Source organism: Procambarus clarkii, chromosome 41 (assembly GCF_040958095.1).
Source record: "Procambarus clarkii isolate CNS0578487 chromosome 41, FALCON_Pclarkii_2.0, whole genome shotgun sequence".
NCBI classification, from domain to species: domain Eukaryota; kingdom Metazoa; phylum Arthropoda; class Malacostraca; order Decapoda; family Cambaridae; genus Procambarus; species Procambarus clarkii.
The window spans coordinates 16,810,460-16,836,039 of record NC_091190.1 but is presented as its reverse complement, the minus strand read 5'-3'; the positions used below and the strand labels follow the sequence as shown (position 1 = coordinate 16,836,039).

The window sequence follows — 25,580 nt, the reverse complement described above, 5'->3', positions numbered from 1 at the left end:
CCCGCAGAAGCCGTAACTGGCAAAACTGTGTTGAATTTTATAATTCAGCTGGAAAAAATCATCAGGACAAATGGTGGGACCTTTGACAAGCCGCCTAGAGTGCTAGTGGACCCTAAGCAAATTCAGGTAAATTCGGATAAATTTCTTGTACAAGTCATATATCTTAGTTTACGTGAAGGGGTCCACAGGTAAGGACGTGGTTGTAGAGGTCCACAGGTGAGAACGTGGTTGTAGGGGTCCATAGCCGAGAACGAGGTTGTAGGGGTCCACAGGTGAGAACATGGTTGTAGGGGTCCACAGCCGAGAACGTGGTTGTAGGGGTCCACAGGTGAGAATGTGGTAGGAAAAAGGGGGACCGAGACATAATAGGCTGAGAACCACTGGTCTAGAAAGACCACAATAAAAGTCTAAGAACAGGCTTTTGCCCTCCGCCGGCGAGAATTATTACCCGGTTTATTTTGGGGATTTTCAATAAGACAAAAATAAAATGCAATACATATATTTATTTCAGCCCATCCTCCTAAAATGGTAGCACTTATAGTAACTATTAAGTTAAAAGTACCAATATGTAGTGATGGACCACCAGAAAGTTGACTTTTATATTACTGAATTTGGTCAAATGGGAAACCTTTTTAACTGCAACATAATATATCTAGCAATCCTACGCCTAATACACACTTAGGCCTAATATAGTACATATATATGCTGTACTGGGTCTAGGAATTAAGTTTGGTTTCAACTTTATTTTTTTCCGGACTCTATAAAATTAATAGTACAAAAGGGAACTTTTTTGGTGGACCATCGCTACTTACTTGTACTTTCGGCCAAAGAATTACTATACTATCATTTGAGGAGGATGGCCTGTAAATAGTTGGTTCACAAGCAATACAGTAAACATTGGTCAATAATGCACAAAGAGCAAGGACTTTAAAATTAAAGTCATGAATTTTAAAATTATGATAGCTAAAAACCTCTAATTTAATGATCAACTATAATGTAGTTACTGCTTATAAGTAGTGTAAATGAGTAAATGAGTGGCAACAACTGGAAACCTCAACATTTCTTTGTAATTAAAGGATTCAACATCTAATTAATGCTACTGTCATCAATTAGCAAACAAAACTCCCAAAATGCTTGTGTATAAGGCAGCGTAATCCCCCCCCCCTACCCTATGCATCACATGGCCCCCATCCTCCCCCTTGTAGCACATGCAAGGCTCCATAAACCACCTCTCCCCATAGCAAAACATGGGCCCATCCTCCCCTCTTGTAGCACATGGCTCCATAAACCACCTCCCCCCATAGCAAAACATGGCCCCATCCTCTTCCTTGTAGCACATGGCCCCACCCTCCCCCTTGCATCACATGGCTCCACCCTTCTCCCTGGAGTAATGCTGGACAAATGACATTAATGCAACACTGAATCAGCTTTCATAATACTGGTTCGACGTTGAACAAATGTTACTCGAGCATGTACAGTTAGGCCAGGAGCTACTCGAGATATTGAGGGTCACCGTAGACACAGAGAGGGCTCTTCTTCAGGAGACAGTCCTCGTCGGTGAAGTAGTAGTAATGCTGGTAGGTGAGGGCGACGCACCAGCCGGAGGGGTAATTGAGGGGCGCCTGCTGGTAGTGGTAGCAGGCACCGTGGTTAGCTAGCCGCGTCCGGCCGGTGTCCTCGTTGGTGACGTTACGACCCTGGCAGGTGGTTCCGTGCCTGATGCAGGAAACACTAGTTAGTACACGAATAAACAACATTGATGAATAAAGTATACGTAAGAAAACGAGAAGGAACTCAAAATGATCCAGAGTAATAGGGGCAAGTAACACTTATGTAACGTTTTATAGACGTTACACCAGCATGTTTGACCTACTGGGAGCCGTCGAATGACTAACCTGAGAGCCCAGTATGGGGAGCCCATATCCATGGGAGAGTCGTCCAACCACGTCCAACCATGCGTTTTGTTCACGTACCGGCCGCCCACCCAGAAATCCGCAGTCACCCCTGATAAAAAGATCATTTAAACAACATTAGATTGGTATAGACAGAAGGCTATGGATTACATATAAAGGTGCCAACAAGGAAAAATTATGTTTTAGACTTAGCGTTAACTAACTGACATATAAATGACACCGAAATAGGGAATAAGCTAGGGAACAGTGATCACAAGGGAATCAGAATGGAATGGAATATATGTGTAAAAGAAAATGCTGTTAAGGTGCGAGCTTCTCCAAAAAACAGATTTTTGATGGATTAAGGCATTTCTTGGGAAGAATATATGGGGAGGTGGACTGGTCTTGGGCGTGACCTGACCCTGGCGGTGGGTGACGTAATAAACCATAGGTCTAAGGATTCTTACATATAAAAAAAGTTTTGTATACAAGGATTAATAATAAGTAAATCTAGAACAACAAAAATTGGTTAAAAATGGTACCAAAAAAATTTAGGAAAATTAAAAGTAAAATTATGAAGTTCATATAACAGGGCAACCAATTTTTTTAAAATCTTAAAGGGTTTTTCCAGTTATATAAAACAAAGATTAGTTATATAACACGAACATTAAAAACTGAGACAGATCAGATAACTTAACCTCATTATCGACCCGTCCTCGTAATATCACGTTGCATTTTCACGTATACTTAACTTAAGGCCCAAGACTGAGAAAAGTGTAGCGGCTCACGAAATTGTCATAATGTCCCGTTTTCTGTTCGTGGGGCCTCTGGTAGGTTAGGATATGAATGTAACCTTTAAAGTGAATTTGAGTGAATGTGATCTTTGGTTGTGAAAATAAATTAGAGTGTGTGCACATACGTACTTCGAGGATGGCACTCACCAGCTTGGTGAAGGTGACGGAGGAGCTCCATGTAGTCCGTCACGTTCCTGAGGGTGAGGAGGTCGCCGTCCAGGAGCTTGCAGAAGGCCCGGGCCTCACCCCATCCCACCTGACGAAACATATATATCAGTATTCTTCTTTTTTATAAGTTATATATGAGTTTTCAGTTGTATATATATGCCTGGGGGACCATTCAGGCTTGTTCGCATCAGTATTCTTGTGTATACGAACACAAGAATATATAAAACTATAGGACTATTGGCCCCATAAGGTGCAAGTCCTACTGATATCTAAAGACATTCATTCACATATATGTCTAATCTACGCTTGAAACAATTCAGCGATCCCATATCCATTATGTTACCCGGTAAGTTGTCCTATAAATCAATCATCCTATTTCCAAACCTGTATTTATCCAAGTCTTTCCTGATTCTAAACTTAACATTTAGATTCTTCATAAACTTAATATGTGTGTTAGGAAATGTATATGTTTATCTCTCAGAATATTTGGTAATATGTTTATTGTTTGTGATGTGTGTATATGTATGTATTAACACGATGTACTGAACGGGGTGAGAATAGCTTGAGCTACCTCATCCCTTTGTGTGTATTTTACCTCAATAAACTTATTTCAATTTCAATGTGTGTGTGTGTGTGTCCTTAATACACAGAGACTCACAGCCCCGGGGAAGAAGAGAGAGAGGCACTGCTGACCGACGAGGGTGTACAGTGCTGGACACTCCGAGTGCTGCATCGTCAGGTTCACTGCTCTTTGGAACTCCGCCTTCAGCTGCTCACCCATTTCCAGGTTCGTCTCTGTGGGGGTACATGATCACATTATAATCTATAAAACACCTTTACGGGCCCGTCTATTCATGCCCGTGCTACCTCCAAGCTGGCTTAATCTTCGTTTGTTGTTGTTTTAGATATGGCTACTCAGAACGAAGTGTCTATGTGAGCCCGTCGCTTAATCTTCATCAATCAATCATTCTATAAAACACCTCACTTGTATTCCTGCAGAGTCGGCGTTCGAACCCCGATGGTCCAAAGGTCCATTACTCTACAGAACAACTTCCCTACCATGTAACGGCTTGTTTCTTTGGAGCCGCTCATTGTATTTCATTCGTCCCCATAAGCATAATGAACGACACGATATTAATACTTTGATATACGTTCTACGAAACATTATATATAGTTACTGTATTTGGGTTGTATTTGCTTGAACAAATATTATAGTATATTTTTGTTCTTTGCTGCTATAATTGCTAAAGAAATGGATAAGCCTAAACATACCCTTTCAAACTTACCTGTAAGGCAGGAAACAGGGGTAGGCCTACAGGATAGGCCTAACTTACCTTTATGACCAAAGTGTTTAAGTGTGACGGAGTTTAGAGGCTGCAGCTTCTTGTCGTACAGCATCTGCAACAAATTAACGTCTAAATAGGCCTACTATGCGAGTGCACCATATTGATCGCTACAATAGACCTACAGCGCGTTTATAATATATTGTTACATAGACCTAAAACAACAACATATCGATTGTTACCACAGGTCTACATCTGCCTTTATAATAAACACACTTACTATAGGCCTACTGTCTTTGCAATATATGATTGTTAGTGCAGCTTACACAATCTCCACCATGCTGATGAGTGCTAATGCGATTTTGTTTTTACACAAGTCAGTGCAGGCGATGAGTCACAATAACGTGGCTAAAGTATGTTGACCAGACCACACACTAGAAGATGAAGGGACGACGACGTTTCGGTCCGTCCTGGACCATTCTCAAATCGACTTGAGAATGGTCCAGGACGGACCGAAACGTCGTCGTCCCTTCACCTTCTAGTGTGTGGTCTAAGTCAGTGTTCAGGTCGTCCTCTCGCCCATAGGTCACACTTAACGGAATAGATCCGTCCGTTAAAAATGTGACATTTAATTTTTTTTTAAATTTTGTCCCGAGGGGCGAGTTTATTGGGCAGCGCCACTCATCTTGTGAGTGGACACACCGCCATAGCAGCATGTACAACACTCCCCAACAGGAAGAAAACCAGCTGGGTTACATATTGTTACAATTTAAGCACCGTAATATTGACGTTTTCTATGCATCGGCATCGATATGTTGTTAAAGATTCGCTACTTGGAACAAACAGTTCCAAGTAGCACGGGCTATGGTGAGCCCGTAGGGCATCGATAGGATAGGATTGCTTAGGTTCGTACGTTTCTTGATAGACAAACCTGCTATACTGTATATATTTTTTTTTAGTGAATAGCAAACACAGAAAACGGGCTGAATTATTCTTTACAACGGCTGTTATTTTAAGCCTAGCTACAAGTACCTGTGGGAGTTTACACCACATAATGTAAATTCTGTCAACAGAACTATTAACATATATCTTACGTTACTCTGAGCCAGGATTTACTAAGCACATTACAACAACAACAACCTTGGGTTACGAAGTTCCCCACCTCGTAAACTGTTTAATGAATACAAACTCGGCCACAATGATTTATGAACGATTTATTGGTCTCGTAAGTGAACTCGTAAATGATTGTTGAATCGTGGCACGGCTCATCTTGAAGAGACGCTCAAGTGAGACAGGACCACCACACACACGGGGGACAAAGCGACCTACCTCACACACTCGCAGGTCGAGGTCGCCTTCACAGGGAGGGTCCGTGGTGTTGCAGTAGATGGGGATACTGACGCAGTTCGACTCCCCTTGTCGCTTGCACCGCGCCTCCCCTCGGCTGCAGTCGTTCCGCCACGCCTGCAGCGCCGTCACCAGGCCAGGACAGGGCGTGGATAGCGAACAGAAGATACGGCAGGAAAGACAAGATATATTATATCATGATACAAACGTTAGTATTCATTTGCTTTGTTTACATCAATTATATTTCCCCTTGGATCATCGGGGATTACAACTCAGGCCTACAAAATGCGAGCCCTTGGTGCTACCAGCTAGACCATGACTACCGGACAACAAGGAGGGACCTCAGATGTACCTAACTGGTACTTGTGGTTAATAGCACGATGGTCTTGTGGTGCTGAGGCTCCAGCTCCAATCTCCAGTGAGCTAAAGGAATTACATGTTATCCCCCCTCCCAGCAAGTGCCCACTGTGGTAGGATACCACAGTGCGCTGTGGTAGGGTACCACAGTGCGCTGTGGTACCCTAAAACAGGACGACAATGCCTATCAGCTACCCTACCCGGGCATCAGAAACCCACAGAAGGGTAGAAATAGCCTAAGCTACGATATCCCTTTGAGATTTTATTGTCATAATAAACGTACTTGAACTTGAACCACAATAGCGTAGTAATAACTAATAACATTACACACTTCTGGAACGGTTATAGAGATTCATTATATTGCCACTTAAGAGAGAAAATTCAACATTTGTTAAGTGTTTACATCATTTTTCCCGACTCAAAAAACATTTCATTTTGAAAGCTGAGCATTAATTCATAGACTAAGGCCAGGATTCATCATGCATTTACGCCTCCACTTACGAAACCAGTACATCTTTCCTCAGTCATTGCGACTTTGTTTACATTTATGTTTATTTATTGTTTATGAGCTCCCAAGCACAACGAGGCTGTTTATAACCGTAATAACATTAACTTGTGACTAATAAATGCAAACAAACCCGCCATGATTACTGGAAGATTTTACCAGATTTTAACCTATAGATGAACAGATTTCGGAAGTGCCTAAAGAATCAAGTAAACGCTGTAAATGTAAATGCATTCAAGTAAATGCTTGAAGAATCCTAAAAACAAAAGAAGGGTTAAATACTAACTTTACAGAAGTCAAAAACAAAAGAAGGGTTAAATACTAACTTTACAGAAGTAAAAAAAACAAAAGAGGGGTTAAATACTAACTTTACAGAAGTCAAAAACAAAAGAGGGGTTAAATACTAACTTTACAGAGGTCGAGATCCTCATCAGAGAGATTGGGACAGTCTGAGTCCTTGTCACACAGGTAGCGGTGAGGGATACAGGTGGCGCTGTGAGCGCACTGTATATGATCACTCCCTGGACACCGCTCCGCGCCTGACGCAGACTCCGCAGGGGCGCTGGAGGCCGCTGGAGTGTAAAAACATTGCCGGGTGGAGATATAATGTATATATACTTATACAGGTATGCATACGTAGGGATGTTTAGTGGGGATGCATAGTCAGAGGGTGTACAGGCACTTGTCATCAACACATAGACAGGGAAGTACAATCACTTACCACCAACGGAGTTAATTAACAACACCGCTCCGAGCAGCACCAGAGAGGCCATCTTCTGCGTCCCGAGAGCTACAGTTCAACCTCACACCTGCAGTAATTTAGAGTTTTCACTATCATTAACGAAGGGCAATTATACATGGAATATTATTCTGTAATTATACATTTTTTGGATTAAACTTAGGATAACCTGTCCTCACACTTAATGTATCTCAATTTGGACCCTGTCAACTATAACGTCAAAATTCCGGTGCTTTATTAAAATTAACAACATCGTTATACTGACGCTTGTTCAATCGTGAGAACTTGGCTCTTATTCCCCCCATGTCATAGAGATGGACAATAAATATAAATAATCATTGATTATAAAATAATTATTATAAATTATTATACATTTACATTACTGGTTTTTCTTATTGTATTAACACACTAAACTGTATTGCAATTGTGTAACACTAAATAAAAATTATACATTTGATTTATTTTTTCCCCAGTTGCAACGCATTATAGACGTCAGGTATGAAAATGCTAGCAACTGATTAATTAGCTTGTTGCGGACGCCATGAAGCATAAGAACTTAGGAATATATTATAGGAAACTCTACGGAGTTTCTACTGGTTCACACGAGGTAACGCATATTTATAGGCTCTCGGTGGTACAGTCGGGATCGTTCTTCAATCGCAGTAGGAAATTTCGGGTTCGAATCCCGGGCGGGGCAGAAATTATTCGAACGTTTTCTATCACCTAGTGCCTCTGTTCACCTAGCAGTAAATAGGTGCCCGGGAGTTAGTCAGCTTGTTGTGTGGGGTTGTGGGATGGGGTAAACCTAACGTTTATAATACATATATATATAAACAGGCTACCTGTCCCCAACAAAATGAATTATTATACCCTCACGAATGAATACCCTATACCAAATGAATTATGAATTATTATTCATAAAGTCCATATGAACTCATTCATATAGACTATATGTATAACCTATGCTTGAGACAATCCACCGCTCCCATGTCTCACGTCTATCATGTTCCCGGTTAATTAATTTGTTATACTCACTAACAATCCTGTTTCCAAACCATTATTTACCCAGGTCTTTCCTCACTAAACTTTCTACAGAATGTACATTAGTGTTTTTTAATCTCATACGCCGTGGAGGGAGGTTATAGGAATCACCAATCATTGACGCATCTACTGACAATTACCGGAATATCTCTCAACACTCATGGGGTGGCTTTGTTTACATTTATTAAACAGTTCACCAGCTTGGAAGTTTTACAACCAATGGGTATTATTGTTATAAACAATCTCGTAGTCTTCGGAGTTCATAAACTGTTTAATAAATGTAAACAAAGCCTCCAGGAGTGCAGGAAAGACAGCTTTAGTTAGTAGACGCGCAAATGCTTGACGAATCCTGGCCAAGTTTTAGCTAATTCATATCAGTGTTATCACTTGCCTTCAAGTAGCCGCAGTATGGTCGTTGGCAGGCTGGGGACGGAGGTACGTAGGTGGACGGAGGGACGGAGCTACCTGCCTGGACGGAGGGACGGAGCTACTTGCCTGGACCCTTAGAGGGACGGAGCGAGGCGCGTCACGGGCGGACAAGCGTGGACTGATCAACCCCTCAGAGGAACCCCAGTATCCTTAGACACTCTGACCTTGGATAGATTCCAGGATAGTCGCTGCTGGCGAAGGAAGGAAGGGGGGGAGGGATGTTTTGGAGATGGGGGTGAGAAAGGGGGGGAGGAGTGGCGTTGTTAAGGAATGGGTGGAACAGAGAGATCGGGGGGAGGAAGAGGTAAAGTGGCTGGCAAAGTTCGTCGTGGAAGAGGGGTAGATGACCGATGATAGCAGGGGGAAGTGAGGGATTTATCGTGGGATTAAATCCCTTGCTTGAGAAGGGGTCTCTGGGTTAAGAGGAGGAAGTGGGGGGGAGGGGGTAAGAAGACAGGAGAGGGGAAGAAGGGAGGAGGGGAAGGGGTATGAAGGGAAGAGTGGGGAGGGGATAAGAGAGGTGAAGAGACGAGGCAGGATGTGAAGATTTTTTTCTACTTACGAAATGTGATTATTTTAAAATTGTTAAAATATTCGCTGTTGATTAACTTGGACTTGCCGGTAGAGCGACGACCTTGATTTCTGTAGAGTCGCTGTTCGATACCCCGATGGTGCAAATGAACCATTATTCCATTATTTATTTATTTATATACAAGAAGGTACATTAGGGGGTTAAGAGAGTATATAGCAATGATGATTTTACATTTTTGTAAAGCCACCAGCACGCATAGCGTTTCTGGCAGGTCCTTAATCTAACAGATAATTTTAAATAGATAATTTAAAGTAGGTAATTTCCAGTAAAATCGACAAAAAATGTTTACAGGTACATTGTAAGAAAATTTGACACAATACACAGAGATTAGATTAATACACAATAATGACTAAGATCAGTAGGTACATTAGGGTAAAATTTGAGGGTTATCAACTGTTTCATTGTAGCACAAATTGAGGATTATTTCAAGGAATAATACAGTAAAATATGCACTCAATATAACAACCATGATATAAGGTGATAGCCATGATGACAAAGATAAAGACTGTATGGCTTAGGTACATATAATGGGGGATTGGGTTGTACTAGATACAGTGCGAGTATAAAGCACTAGGTAGGAAACTATGAAGATGAAATTAGGTACTTTATTAGTTTTATTTTGAATTAAGGCAAAAGTTGGACTGCTTTTCAATTCGTTAGGGAATGAGTTCCACAGACAAGGTCCCTTTATTTGCAAAGAGTGTTTACACAGATTAAGTTTGACTCTGGGGATATCAAAGAGATATTAATTTCTGGTGTGGTGATTATGGGTTCTATTACATGTATCCAGGAAGAGTTTCAGAACAGGGTTTTGAAAATGTAATTGATACAGGAGAACGTGTGGAGTGAGTTTATGTTTAGCATGTTTAGGGATTTAAACAGGGGGGGGGGGGGGGAGGGCTGGGTGTTGTCTGACAGCAGAGTTTGTTATTATTCTGATACGAGATTTTTGCTGGGGTATGATGGGCTTGAGGTAGTTTACAGTGGTTGAGCCCCATGCACAGATACCATATGCAAGATAGAGATAGATTAGCGCATAGTATGGTGAGAGGAGAGCAGAGTTTGGAACATAATATCTGATTTTAGAGAGTATACCAACCGGTTTTGAGACTTACTCCATTCTCTCTCCCTAGCTCCTTGTCCTCATACACCAGCTCCTTTTCCTCATATCCCAGCTTGTTTTCCTCATATCCCAGCTCCTTGTCCTCATATCCCAGTTTCTTATCCTCATATCCCAGCTCCTTGTCCTCATATTCAGCTCCTTGTTCTCATATTCCAACTTTGTCCTTATATCCCAGCTCCTTGTCCTCATATCTCGGCTCTTAGTCTGTCTCTTATCCTTTTCATTCGCTATTAATATCTTTTCAATCAGAATCCAAAATCTGTGGAAAGAAGTAGCATAGGAATATCCAAATGCCACAATTCTATTGCTCCGTGTTCTCATGTTCTGACAAATGTAAACTATGTAGTGGTCTTTGACTCTCCAGAAATGTACAAACCCAATGAAAATGGCACGGAGGGTCTTTATTATTTATAATATCGTTTAACGTATTTAAATTAGGCCTACCCCGACCAGCCTGTGTCCGTCCCCTACCCAACACCAGTTCCCCTGCAAATTTGGGTGAGGTTAGTAGCAAGCGTCGGGTCTTCAACTTTGGACACAAATATAAACATACAGACATTCTCTCTTATTCTTTGAGTCTGTTTGTTGTTGTTGTTTTAGATTCCGCTACTTGGAACAAAAGTTCCAAGTAGCACGGGCTATGGTGAGCCCGTAGTGAACTTGTGGCTGTTTGTCTTCGTAGCCCGAAGGTCCATATAGCCATCACAGTTGGGCTGGTTCAGTAAATCCCTCAGAAACTTTGTCCAATCATCTCTTGAAAGCGTCCACTGCTATTCCAGCAATATTTTGTATATTTGTTGGCAAGAGATTGAAGAGTGGTGAGGGAGGGACTTATCAGGGAAAGCGCCAAGCCATTACGACTATATTAGCCCTGGGAAGGGATCAGGATAAGGGTTTGGGATGGGACGGGGGGAAGGAATGGTGAGCCTCTGATGTTTATATTGTGCTCTCTGTTCCTATACAGCACCCATTTCTTCCATGTAGTCAAAATAAAATAACTTATCAGAAAATCATTTTGTTTCATCATTTATTGTATAGACGAGTTCTGATATATGATTATGATTATAGAAGTCTTTAAATGAGTCATGAGTCATAAAAATTGATTAGTGAAAAAAAGTCGTGGGAAAAATGTGGATGAAAATACAGTTTATTACTCATCTAATTCTCACCCTTCCACCAGAAGAGATGATTGTTAAAGAACTGCCAGTCACTTGGGATCTGGGGAGACTGGACCACTGGACCACCTGGAGAGCCTGGAAGACTAGACGTTCGAACAAAGTTCGAACGTCTTTACACACACACGTCTTACACACGTGAATTGTGTGTGAATTGTTTTTAATTCGTAAACAGGTGGTTTGGTGGCTGGATTTATGTGCACTTTGGCAATTGTTCATAAGGAATGGAGTTAAGTTAACATAGTGGAATATGTCACTAGCTGGTTGATTGAAGGGAAAAATCTCATCCTTCGAACCGGATTCGAACCAGTGACCTATGGATGTCTGTCTCTAGAACCAACTACAGTCCACCGCTCTACCAACTGAGCTATCGAAGGCGTTACATACATGGAAAGTTACAACACTTAAGTCCCACACCCTCTAATGCTTTCACACTTGCCACCGGTACAGGAATACTACATTTTAATAATCTGTGTCGTATTTTATATCATACTAATGAATGATTTTTTTGCAGTTGTTTTCAAAGCATTGCATTCTCAAACATAAATACAAGTGTTAGCAGATTAAACATCATGCCAATCCTTTGATATCTAAGTATGTAGAATTGTGGAGTATGGTTGTAGAACACCTTAAAACATATTAACACCTAAGTAACCTTGGAACATATGAACACTAGAGAAACATTATATATTATATATATATATATATATATATATATATATATATATATATATATATATATATATATATATATATATATATATATATATATATATATATATATATATATATATATATATATATAAAGTGCCGTCCACTTTGGGAATCACTGCACTAGAGTAACCTTCGAATATATACAATTTTTTATACACTCGAGTAACCTTAGATCATGTAAACACTTGAAGAACCTTAGAACATAGACAATTTAGAGGTGGTGACGCTTAGAGATATACAGCTGTTCTGATCATTACTATCATAAGCATTGAAGTCTCCAGGAACTCTCTCAAAAGTGATATTGTGGATGATATTGTTAAGTAACTCAGAGATTTATAGATTTACCAGGCTATTGACCGTGTGTAAATTGTTAGAAAAATGCCGTGAGACTAGACACGCTTTTCTGTCAAAAGTGCTTCACCCATGAAAGTAATGTTTAAATTTGATCAATAAACATGGAGGGATTACGAGACCACCGTTGTGAACGAAATGCTATCCACAACAAACTGCTTGATCCAACGTGTTGTATTTCTCAACTTATTTGCAGCTATCATAATGCTGGGTGATTCAACGTGTGAGGTGGGGTGTCTGTGTGATGGGGTCTGGCTGTGTGATGGGGGTCTGGCTGTGTGATGGGGGTCTGGCTGTGTGATGGGGGTCTGGCTGTGTGATGGGGGTCTGGCTGTGTGATGGGGGTCTGGCTGTGTGATGGGGGTCTAGCTGAAAGGTGATGGTCTGTGGATTTCTAGCTGAGGTAGGATGTGGCTGTGACGTGGGGTGTGGCGGTATATATATATATATATATATATATATATATATATATATATATATATATATATATATATATATATATATATAATATATATATATATATATATATATATATATATATATATATATATATATATATAATATATATATATATATATATATATATATATATATATATATATATATATATATATATATATATATATATATATATATATATATATATATATATATATATATATGAGCTGCCTCGTATGGGTCAAGGGGAGCTGCCTCGTATGGGACAATAGGTTAGGCTAGGTTATGTTCTTTAGCTAAATGTTCAGTTTTTTAAAATGCCATTTGGGCTAATTCAATAACACAATTTGGTACTCCTTAACTAGAGCTGTAATACAATGCTTCATAAAGACGGCAGCCTTCAGGTGCCTTCAAGACGTCTTTCCTAAGCTGTCTTAGGCAAAGTTTGAGGGGGAAATAATAGCCATTTTCTGTATTTCGGAGGCAAAAACAATCAGAAAATAACACTTACTACCCAGGAACAAAAATAAATAAAAACAATACAAACATACACGATAAAACTGTGTATAGATTTATCATACACTATGCAGATATACACAATAAAACTTGAGCACGCACTAGAGTCGATGAAGCATCATTAGGGTATAATGACGTTTTCTTAGGTACTTAATGTACTGTAATTTTACATAAACTTACCGAATTATAAATGAACAACCATTTAAGAATAAAGTTTTGGATCCGATTGATAATGGCGAGAACGCACAAGAGAATCACTAGGATGACAATAAAGGAATTTATAAAAAAAAAAAGCCGAGAAAACTGAAGCAAAAAACTTATCCTTCGAACCGGATTCGAACCAGTGACCTATGGATGTCTGTCTCAAGTACCAACTACAGTCCACCGCTCTACCAACTGAGCTATCGAAGGAGATGGAAACTTACTGATTGCATCATGTAACAAGCCTTTTAATGGACAACCTTTAGCCTTGGAGATTAGCTAATTAACAAATCATTTGGCATTCCGTTCTTGAGACCATTATGTGTACCTCTGTCACCCCTTTTCAGTACCGCTCATAGGATGAGTATTGAGTGCATAATAAATTTGCTAAGCTAAAGGTTGTATAACTATGTGCAGATAATTATTGCTTATGAAGATGTACCCCTACTTGATTATCGTTTATTTTGATAATTTTAGTATTCATTTGCCTATAAAACTTTCCACCAGAGCCCAAAATATGCGATCGAGACACTGTTTTGTTTCTGAAGCAAAAACCATGAAGGTTGAAGCAGCCCGCATGCAATTTTGTGGGTCATGCAGTTCTTAAGCTGTGTATTCAAAAACTTGTGTTTCCTCGCGTACTAATTAATACATTATACAGTAGAATTTGGTGGACAGTTAGGCCTATTAGGTGTTTAGGTTCCGATGAAAATTATTTGCTTTTGTAGTACGTGGGTGAAGCGTTTACAAAGGTGCGATTCGAAGATAGGACGTCGATCAAGCACTGTTCGAGAAAAGTTCGAACGTCGTCTGGCACCCTCCGGCCCTATATTTTGACGATTGGGTAGGATAAGAAGTGAAAAACTATCCTTCGAACCGGATTCGAACCAGTGACCTATGGATGTCTGTCTCAAGTACCAACTACAGTCCACCGCTCTACCAACTGAGCTATCGAAGGTGCTGAAGGTGGTGAAAGTTTCAAGCCAAATCTGGCACAGCCAAATCCGGAATTAACGAACACGGTACCTACGATTTAATGAGAATCAAAACACATCCTTATCAAATTAAAATAAGCATTATCGCCATGAATAATAACGTTCGTGATTCAAAAAGAGGAAAGCCTTATTTGCCTAAATTACAAGATACTCAATGCTCAATAATTAAGTGGGCATTGAGAATCAATCTTCATTACAAATTCGGTCATTAACTGGTGCAGTGTTATGCAGGTTTATATAAAAGTAACGATATATGCCAATAAAACTGTAATTGTTCATGGAGCTCAGAGACTAACGAGGTCTCCAAGACTAGAGACTAATTGTAGTCATCATGGCTCAGTGGTAAAGCACCCGTTCGGCGCTTCGCGAGCGCTTTGGCCTGGGTTTGTATCCTGGCCGGGGACGATTGACTGGGCGCCAATCCTTAACTGTAGCCTCTTGTTCACCCAGCAGTGAATGGGTACCTGGTTATTAAACAATTTTGCGGGTTATAAATTAAGATTAAGGACCTGCCCAAAACCCTATGCGTGCTAGTGTCTTTACAAGAATGTAAAAACTTTTGTATAAATAAAGAAATAAATAAATAAGATATAATGGCTTGTATGTAAATAATAATAAGATTAATAAGCGGTCAGAATATTGCTGAAATGTTATTGTTGATTTAGGGGCGACGACGATTAAGGGATAGGATACGCCCTACCTGCCCGATACCGGGAAATATAATTTTATGGCAAAAGGTTAAAAAAAAAATATATATATATCAATATACGCAAGTCCGAGAGTAAATTATGATATCAGTACTTCTTGACGACCAAAGAACGGGAAATGGACCAAAAGTGATATCAATAGTGGAGAAGCGACGTCAACATAAAAGGTGATATTAGTAGCGGAGAGACGACGTCAACACCAGGCAAGGTGCCGTCGCCCGGACACGCTGCTTCAGTCAGACTTCAGCGGTAAGCTTCATCCGTCACGTTCGTGGCCTGAAGAGACTGTAAAGTATGTGGTGTGAGGAGACTATAGGGTCTGTGGCCTGAAGATAATATAGGGATCCCATCCCTCTTTGCTATTTCCCTTCAAGTCAATAAATTCGGAAAGGTAAATGATGACTTTTTGGGTAGGGTGACTGCAACTCATGCTGGGGTAAAATGATTTATCTATAAATAATATAGTTTAATTAATAGTAAATTATACCCCGTAAATATATAAAATATTATAAGTAAATTAACAGTAAACTATAACTGATAATGATAAGATGTATAATTAATAAGGATAACAGTAATTAGCCTTCAAGTAAAATAAGTCAGTTAACAAGTAAATTAACTGTGAACAAATTATATTATAAATGATGAAGTTAATGACTACCACAAACAGGGTAACTGAGTTAACAGTTATTGGCGACCTCTGGTAACAAGTCTAATTAATGTAATGACTGATAGTATTCCGGCGTAGGCCTCCAGCACCGTAGAGGGGGAGTCCGGCGTAGGCCTGTGGGGGGTGGTGGACCCCATGTCCAGCCTGTTGGGGGTGGTGGACATGTCCAGCCTGTGGGGGGTGGTGGACCCCATGTCCAGCCTGTGGGGGGTGGTGGACCCCATGTCCAGCCTGTGGGGGGTGGTGGACCCCATGTCCAGCCTGTGGGGGGTGGTGGACCCCATGTCCAGCCTGTGGGGGGTGGTGGACCCCATGTCCAGCCTGTGGGGGGTGGTGGACCCCATGTCCAGCCTGTGGGGAGTGGTGGACCCCATGTCCAGCCTGTGGGGGGTGGTGGACCCCATGTCCAGCCTGTGGGGGGTGGTGGACCCCATGTCCAGCCTGTGGGGGGTGGTGGACCCCATGTCCAGCCTGTGGGGGGGGTGGACCCCATGTCCAGCCTGTGGGGGATGGTGGACCCCATGTCCAGCCTGTGGGGGGTGGTGGACCCCATGTCCAGCCTGTGGGGGGTGGTGGACCCCATGTCCAGCCTGTGGGGGGTGGTGGACCCCATGTCCAGCCTGTGGGGGTGGTGGACCCCATGTCCAGCCTGTGGGGGGTGGTGGACCCCATGTCCAGCCTGTGGGGGGTGGTGGACCCCATGTCCAGCCTGTGGGGGGTGGTGGACCCCATGTCCAGCCTGTGGGGGGTGGTGGACCCCATGTCCAGCCTGTGGGGGGTGGTGGACCCCATGTCCAGCCTGTGGGGGGTGGTGGACCCCACAGCTATCATGTAGGTTGTAGCTATCAATTATTCTGACAATTGTTTTTCTTATGCCTCTGTGGTTATGCCTTATGATTATGCCTTATCCCTTATCTGTGGTTCATTTGAGTACTTGGTTTCCATCTGTGTCCCCTTGTTCGCGTACTACCCATGCTAATAATCTGTCTGTCTTATCTGTCTATTACTCTGCGAATTTTGTATGTGGTAATCATGTCTTCCCTTTGTCTTCTATCTTCCAGTGACCTGAATTAGTAGATGACTCATAGACTGCTCATAATGAGTTCAATATTCAACTCTCACTTTAAGAACATAAGCTCTGGCTAACTCCATAGTTCTACCATACACTCACAGGGCAAAATCCGTTCACTCATTGTCAAAGTAAGCTAAAAATAACACAAGACAAAAAGTTATCCTTCGAACCGGATTCGAACCAGTGACCTATGGATGTCTGTCTTAAGTACCAACTACAGTCCACCGCTCTACCAACTGAGCTATCGAAGGTCTTGAAGGAAGTGAAAGTTGCTACACTTAAGAACCTCGCAGGCGGGGCTGCTCTCCGTGGTGGCCTTTATTACAATTGTTCGCTTACTCTGAACTCGTCTGTATTTAGGAGCACAAATTCTTGAGAACTATTCGAGATGTTTTGCTTCGTAATCAGTAATGTATCCGGGAACGAAAAATGATTAATATGTAACGTACATTACCAAAAGTCATCATATTATATGATAAAATTGTTGACTAAATAAGACAATGGAACTCTCCTTACCCCTTATCTGTAACACCTTCGATAGCTCAGTTGGTAGAGCGGTGGACTGTAGTTGGTACTTGAGACAGACATCCATAGGTCACTGGTTCGAATCCGGTTCGAAGGATAAGTATTTTGACTCGTACGTGACACGGTCATCAGACTTCCGGGCCAGCGGTTGTCAGCAGGAGAAACATATTGTGTGCGGTGACTGGCCAGACTCCCTGGCGACTGTACAATTATTGTTGCTTTGAAGCAAAGGTCAACAGTCTGGGTGAGAGAAGTCTGCTGCTAGTTGTCAGGGGAATTATAACATGTGTACACCGATTCTAAATAATGTTGAACAAAATTCCACTGGAGTATAATTTAATATGACCTTTTCCCGCCCTCTGTAATCCCTATAGCGTCGCTCACAGGATGAGTATGGGGTGCATAATAAACTACCACTCACAGGATGATTATGGGGTGCATAATAAACTACCACTCACAGGATGAGTATGGGGTGCACAATAAACTCCCACTTACAGGATGAGTATGGGATGTACAATAACTATCTTGCCGCCTCCGGCAGAAACAATCAATTAAAATCCAAACCCCAATGGACAGGGACAATATGTAAGGGCCGTGACCCGTCATATATCACCTCCACCTCAGTAAATTCAAGTAAAATCATCCATCTAACAGGATTCGAACTCTATGGGTGTCTTTGTGACGTTCCGACTACCGTCCACCACAAGGGCATACTACGCGGTGCAAACTGCTGTATCGTGTAACCCATTAATTATTTAATAAAACAAATATAATCATATTAATATTCAGCCTATCTATTTACACATAAAGGCACCACACAGGGTCCAAGTGAACACCTATTGCTACAGTACATTTCTCTCGCTTCATAATCATTCCTAAAATCTAAATGACGTTATATTGAGAATTACTTATTATAATTATATTATATATAGTCACTTCTACCAATGGAGGCTGGAACTGAGCATCCGGACGAGTGTATGAGATCAATACTGCTCTACGCAAACGTCAAGCCTCGTACGCCACATTCTTTTTGGTATTAAAATGCTTACGTACGCAGCATTGTGCTTCTACTCTATTTTATACGAGGGACTATAATATATGTCAAGAGGTAACAGTAAGTTCACTGACTATCGCCATCTCATCGGATGGTCATGACCATACATGGGATACATACATACATGAGATCATATCATGTCTACTTTGGGCAGTGAGAATATCCGGTGAAATTATTATAAAAGCTCCAGTGACATGCCATTTGTATTCAGGTAATAGTTGTCATTGTATATATCGACGAACTTAAAGGAATATATAGGATAATACTTATCAATTAACATATTATTATTAATCCTGACTCCTAAATATCCAATCTTCATTAGAGCTTCCAGCCTGCTCCTGCAGGAGTCACTGACTCCTTTCTTATGATAAACATTATAATTTCCAACCTGTTCTCTCAGCAGTAATTGGGTATTTTAACATGAGCTATGAGACTGCTCGCAGGGTACAATGACTGTCTTCCTCAAACACGAAGCTCTGCAGACAAAGCAACTTGTTGTTCTTTCAGTTCACTCTCAGTGTCCTCCATCTAACATTTGTAACCTAAATTATTTTGTTCTGAATACATCAGCATAATAGAGACAAAATGACGTAATAACTTTGCAACCTTCATTTTGTTTCGGTATAGAGATGGCTTCGCCTTTTGCAGGGTCGGTGTTCGATCCCAGATGGTCCAAATGGTTGGGCACCGGTCCTTCACTCCGTCCTCATATTACAGCTCCTTGTCCTCATATCCCATATCCTTGTCCTCATATCCCAGCTCCTTGCCCTCATATCCCAGATGGTCCAAATGGTTGGGCACCGGTCCTTCACTCCGTCCTCATATTACAGCTCCTTGTCCTCATATCCCATATCCTTGTCCTCATATCCCAGCTCCTTGCCCTCATATCCCAGCTCCTTGTCCTCATATCCTAGCTCATTGCCCTCATATCCCAGCTCCTTGTCCTCAAATCCCAGCTCCTTGTCCTCAAATCCCAGCTCCTTGCCCTCATATCCCAGCTCCTTGTCCTCATATCCTAGCACCTTGTCCTCAAATCCCAGCTCCTTGTCCTCATATCCCAGCTCCTTGTCCTCAAATCCTAGCACCTTGTCCTCAAATCCCAGCTCCTTGTCCTCATATCCCCTCTTAAGTGCAATATATTCGGACTGACATCGTTTTCTCGTAATAATTACCTTACCTACCATGTTATTTCCCCCAGGGGTTGCCGGAGAAGTCACCGTTCTCACGCCATCCGCTAGCTAAGCCTTCCGTGACGGTGGTGGTGGGTAGCGGTCATTGCACTTCCTCGCTGCTTCAACAGTTGCTTGTCAAACCATTCAATTACCGTAGCTAACATACAATTCTTGCATAAATTATAGCTTTTCCCTCTCGATTCACAATTCGGGGATTCCGGGTTCGATTCCCGGGCGGTACAGGACTAGTTGGGCACCTTTCCTTACGTTTAATGCCTCTCTTCACCTATCAGTAAATAGTACACGGGATTAGGCAACTGTTGTGGGGTTGCATTCTATGGAGAGTCAGCCGTTGAGCATTCGACCTTAGGGAAACAAGCCTAAACCAAAAATATATATAGGCTTCCTGTCCCCGGCAAAACGAATTGTTATTATAGAGTTCATATTTGTTCACTCTATCATGGTGGATTGTCTTTATATCATTTAATTTGTGCTGCTTTTTCAACAATGTTCCCCCCTCTTTTACCTCTATTTTTATTTGTTCTCAACACATTTTATTCTTTTTACCCATTAGTTTTAAGCTTTAGTCATTAATGTTTTTCCTGCCCGAAACGCTTTGCGTAATAGTGGCTTTAGGCATTGTATGTACTAGCTCTATCTATAAAGCCAACAAACTTTGTAAAATCTCTTTATGTATGTACCTTACCTAAATAAAAATTATTATTATATTATTATTATTATTAAATTTTGACGCTTGCCTCTGATCGTACGATCAAACTACTTGAGAAAGAAACATGCTAAAACCAGACCTATACACCCACTATCATTATTAAACTTTAGTGTTGTATCATTTTCTGACGGCATTTCAGGAATCAACGCGACGCATGTATGCACCGAGAGGCGTATTACTGCTTCTTGGTGTATATATTCGAACCCCAGTTGGAAACAGACCCAACTATAGGATGGGTTAACCCAAGTATCGCGCTTCCAAAAGGGTCGCCCAAGTTGGAAAAGACGAACGCTGAAAGAATATTGTTGAAAACATCTTGATAACTGATTAAACCAAAATTATTTATTAGTCAGAAGAAAGACAGAAACGCGATTTATATGTAAAACCTCTACCAGACAAATATTTTAAGTAAAACCGAAGATATTTGTAGTTGTATAAAAGTGGCAGTTTTCATCGCTCGTCAAACTCGAAAACCGCAGCATTCATCTAAGAACCATGCCTATTTCACGCAGATTCCTTAATAAACGTAAGAGTTTTATATGTCACAAGAAAAACAGATATATAAGCTTCGTTCTAAATACCTTACCATGGGCATATTTAAATTTAGAGCGAAGATACGTGTACTTTTATAATAGCCGAGCTCCGACTCCGGACAGATCGATCGACGGAGCAACTCTCTCTCAGAACAATGCTTATTTCACGTAAATTTGTAAATAATCGTAAATTTTTTATATGCTTCAAGAAAGATAGGAATATAAGGCTCATTTTAAACACTTTATCATAGACATAATTAAAGTTCTAATGAAGATTCATGTATTTTAATAATCGCCGAACTCCGACCCCCGCATAGACGGAGCGACAGAGCAACTCTCTCAGAAGAATGTTTTCTGACCAGGGGGAGAAAGATACTGGCAGTATGGGGCGTTAAAGTTTATTGAAGATTAAATTCTGCAGAACATGTAAATATATAAAGTTCAAATATATAAAGTAAGTAATTATATAAAGTTTATATTAAACACGGTTTATATTATAGACTTATAACAAAGTTGATATTATATTAAACTTAATATTGAACATGTAAATATATAAAGTTTCAAATATATAAATTAAGTAAATATATAACGTTTATATTAAAATATATAAAGTAAATATATAAAGTAAGAATTAACAGTAACAATTCCAAGTCCGAGGACTAGATTTAACTTAAAAGGTACACCCGTAGTAAGTATGAGACCTTAGCCTATAGTGACATGGAAACTAATTCTGCAGAAACCTAAAGGTTAACTGGTACTAGAATTAAGGCCGAGTGCAAATGTGTAGTAATTATATAACACTAGGATATAACAGGCAGGACACAAAGAATAACTAATAAGTGAGAGACCACATAACACGTAATGTACCCGGCCAAGAGGCCGTAAAAGACCTAATGGATAAGGAGAAGGGGGTGTGACTACAAGTAGGGCTTACTAGCACCTAGACTGGGCAAAGTATTAGCTGCGGACAGCGGGACACTTGGGGACCGGCGCTGCACCCCCACCGCAGGCCAGCGGCCGGACCCCCCCCCCCCCCCCCCGAAGGGCGAGTGCCAGCTGGCCGCGTGAGGCACTCAATGTAGCAGAGCAACAACGTCCCGTCTGACGTAGGATGTGAGCACTACTCTTCCGCCTGCCGTTTGCCATTATTTCCGATGTGGCGAGCCCGTCCCGAGACAGCTGGGTGCGGAGCGTAGTCATCTGAAGTCAAGCCTAGCGCCGAGAGGGCAGCGCGTAGGATCCTGGAGAAATCTCGCCTGGTGACAGGAGCGCTTGTAGGATCTGTGCTTGTAGGATCCGAAGAGTGTTGATTCCTGACCATGTAAGCGATACCTGGTCCAGTCGGAGCGTGCGTCGATTTTTTGTCGCGTAGCTCACCTCCCCCGGGCTGAAAGATATAAGGCAGTAAGGGTGGGCAGAAGCGGCGTGCAGTGTTATCGTGACAGGCAAGAGCACAGACGAGAGGGAAACCCTAGCTGAATCAATACGGAGACGAAAAAACGGGGGAGGGAGCCCGGCAGCAGGAATTAAGAGAAACCTTAATTAACAATCCTGGATGAATAAAGAGCATCCGAATAATTATACTGTAGCAATGAAGGGGGCTAACAAATCTAAGAATCTTCCAGCAAACGGAAGGGGGAAGTACCTTTGCTAAGAGCAAAGGTGGGAGAAAACCGGTAGGAGAACAGCAAGGAAGCACAAAGCAACTATAACAGGGTAAGACGAAACACTATAAATCTTGAATATAAACAATACATATACCAAGAAAGGGGATAACAACTAAGCAACATATACATAAACAATAAAATGGAATAAGAACCAATTCTTAAAGCCAAATCTATAACATGCTTGTGTCCTAATCGGATGTTGAATGTGAGCGGGGAACATTACCCTTGGTCTTTATCCCATCTCTGCCTCCAGACGGGTGATTGGGCTGGATAGAAGCCAAGGAGTCTGCCTTAAGTGGCCGCTGAGTGTAGTCTTGTGTTGTCAATGAGCGTCTGCGAGCCGCAGCTAGTACGCCGTGAACTTCGGCAACATCTTTAGAACAGGAGCAAAGTGAAATCGACGGCAGGGAGCTGCCATTCAGTAACTGTAATAAGGATAATAATAAGAATACAATGTCGTAAATAATCGTACAATGAAGAATACAATGTAATATCGTAAATAACAGATGACGGCAAGTGCCGCAGAATGGAAGAAATTAAGAAAGCAACGCCAAACCATAATAACAATTTATATTTTAATAAAATAATACTGGAATGACAGTAACGATACGGAATAATATTAATACTACCATATAGCCCAGCAAATAAAGGGAAGATAATAGTATTAACGTAGGCCCTGGGCGGCTGCATCCCGGCACCGCTGCGTGCGTTGTAATGGTGATCAGAGGAATATCCGGCTCGCGTTCTCTTCCTCGCCGCAGTAGGGTGAGGAGGGGGGGGGGGGTTCCGGCTTGTCGTGGCTGCGAATAAAGGGAACAGAAGAAGCCGGCGTTGAGCGCCAAGCGGGCAGAGCGCAGTGGAAGGAATAGCGGTTGGAGGTAAGGGCCCCTAACCTAATGATAGATGAGTACAAAATAAGAAACCTTCCATATAAAGTGTGTAAAAATCTTAATTTACATTGTCTTAGGAAGGCAAAGAACGGGATATTATTAAATATACGACGTTCCCGACGACGCTTCGACGCCGCCATCTGCTGGAGTGTACCGTGCCCCAGGCAACGTGGGGGCCACCCCCCTGTCCAGGTCACCTGAATAGGGGCAAGGCATGGCACGTGATATCTGCCGGTACAAAATAAGGGTATACAATCGGCGTGCATCTACATTACAATCCTCCCATGGTGGTGTGAATTTTCTCTTGGGCACAGCAATACACCAATACACTCTGTAATAACATCATACTTTATATCAAGGCTTGTACCTTGATATAAACCGCCCTTACCTGGGTTTACATTTCGTATTATGTGATTTTGGCAACTGTTGCCATTTTTTAATTAATGCATTTAACTGAGATGCAGACAAATATATATTTCCGGAGGGGGGGGGGGGGGGGGGAGTAGAAATAGCCTAAGCTACTCTATCCCTTTGATATGTATTTTTTTATTGTCTCAATAAACATACTTGAACTTGAAGTGGACTTTAATGTTTTTTCGGCAGCTTTATTTCCTTAGTTTCCAACCTGTTGTTTACTACAGGTCCGCGTTCAATCCCCGACCGCCCAAGAGGTTGGGCACCATTCCTTTCTCCCGTTACATCCCAAATCCGTATCCTGACCCTTTCCGAGTGCTATAGAGTCGTAATGGCTTGGCGCTTTCACTTGATAGTTCGCCCCCCCCACTCCCTGAATAATATTACGAGAGCAGTATTTACGGGCTATTCATGCCCGTGCCACCTCTTGGGTGGCTTAATCTTCATCAATCGAGAGCAGTACGTCCTAACCAGACATTATATGATGATATCCTGAACAGTTGATAAATAAAAGTAATTGCAGAACTTAGTTATCTAATACTTATCATAAATGGTATAAAACCTTATCATAAGCCAAGGGATTTGTAGATCAGTGTTTAAAAGGGAATTCGGAATTAATAATAACACAGCTGATGCCATCTGTCGGCAGATAAGAACACTATCAACTGGCTGGTCAACAGTGGCCATAAGATACAGCTTACGCCATCTGTTGAGATCAAATTACACCTATAACAAATTACCCTGCAAAATACAACTAACGCCATCTAGTTTTTTTCCAACGCACTATAAATAGCCAAACAGCAACCCATAAGGTGGGTTGTTGTGCTCGGGTAGGAGGTTCCAAGCTCCGCTTTTTTTTGCTTATATTCTTTGTTGACATTCACACAACAGCCAATCATAGGAAGGGATCAGCTAAAGGCTCCATCCACTTAATAAATAATCTTTATTCAGCACACCATCCTTGCTTATGACATTCTGCTTCAACTTTAATCTACCTAAAAAGTGAAATGTTAAGTATTTAAAAGTATTAATATAGTGATAATTGAATACTGCAGGATGTAACGGGTGTTACAGAAACATGGGCTGGCTACCTAGCTTGTGACGTTATAATTGGGGGTTGCCTAGACACAAATATATTTATTTATTTATTTGTATTTATTTATATAATATCGATGATACGATGCCCACCCTCTTATTAGACTAAAATTTTCAGTTAAATGGAAATTTCTATCAGGTACAAAATATAGAAGTTATTTTGCCAAAGGACGCATTTTTTAGTTTGTATTTTATTCATAAAACGAGTGTTGCCATTCCCCGCAACAGGAAGGTATTTCCTGTGCTGGGTAAGCTGGACGCACACCGATCTAACTTATGACTTTCTGTTTCATCTCTTGAATATTTAAAATATGAGTTTTTCGACTGCTATGATAATTAAAAATATGAGATATTATAACAATTGTTACACGAAATGGCTAAATTCTCCCATTGA

The 25,580-nt window shown here is 41.3% G+C and overlaps 1 protein-coding gene and 5 non-coding genes across 6 annotated transcripts; 1 reads left to right on the top strand and 5 right to left on the bottom strand.

Annotated features, from left to right (window-relative positions):
- Positions 1–483: 483 nt before the first annotated feature.
- On the bottom strand, positions 484–8,684 carry LOC123761067 (uncharacterized). Its single transcript, XM_045746957.2, has 9 exons — positions 8,518–8,684; positions 7,068–7,155; positions 6,755–6,918; positions 5,467–5,601; positions 4,189–4,252; positions 3,513–3,649; positions 2,834–2,942; positions 1,896–2,004; positions 484–1,716 (listed from the first exon to the last, which is right to left on the bottom strand). The coding sequence occupies exons 2-9, from the start codon at positions 7,117–7,119 to the stop codon at positions 1,491–1,493; spliced, it is 996 nt and encodes a 331-aa protein (XP_045602913.1). The 5' UTR covers positions 7,120–7,155; positions 8,518–8,684; the 3' UTR covers positions 484–1,490.
- Positions 8,685–11,731: 3,047 nt separating this feature from the next.
- Positions 11,732–11,822, bottom strand: TRNAY-GUA (transfer RNA tyrosine (anticodon GUA)). Its single transcript is given in 2 exon segments — positions 11,732–11,767; positions 11,786–11,822. It is a non-coding gene; the product is annotated as a tRNA-Tyr (tRNA).
- Positions 11,823–13,784: 1,962 nt separating this feature from the next.
- TRNAY-GUA (transfer RNA tyrosine (anticodon GUA)) lies at positions 13,785–13,875 on the bottom strand. Its single transcript is given in 2 exon segments — positions 13,785–13,820; positions 13,839–13,875. It is a non-coding gene; the product is annotated as a tRNA-Tyr (tRNA).
- A 657-nt stretch (positions 13,876–14,532) lies between these two features.
- TRNAY-GUA (transfer RNA tyrosine (anticodon GUA)) lies at positions 14,533–14,623 on the bottom strand. The gene is given in 2 exon segments: positions 14,533–14,568; positions 14,587–14,623. It is a non-coding gene; the product is annotated as a tRNA-Tyr (tRNA).
- Positions 14,624–17,266: 2,643 nt separating this feature from the next.
- On the bottom strand, positions 17,267–17,357 carry TRNAY-GUA (transfer RNA tyrosine (anticodon GUA)). Its single transcript is given in 2 exon segments — positions 17,267–17,302; positions 17,321–17,357. It is a non-coding gene; the product is annotated as a tRNA-Tyr (tRNA).
- Positions 17,358–17,637: 280 nt separating this feature from the next.
- TRNAY-GUA (transfer RNA tyrosine (anticodon GUA)) lies at positions 17,638–17,728 on the top strand. Its single transcript is given in 2 exon segments — positions 17,638–17,674; positions 17,693–17,728. It is a non-coding gene; the product is annotated as a tRNA-Tyr (tRNA).
- Positions 17,729–25,580: the final 7,852 nt, after the last annotated feature.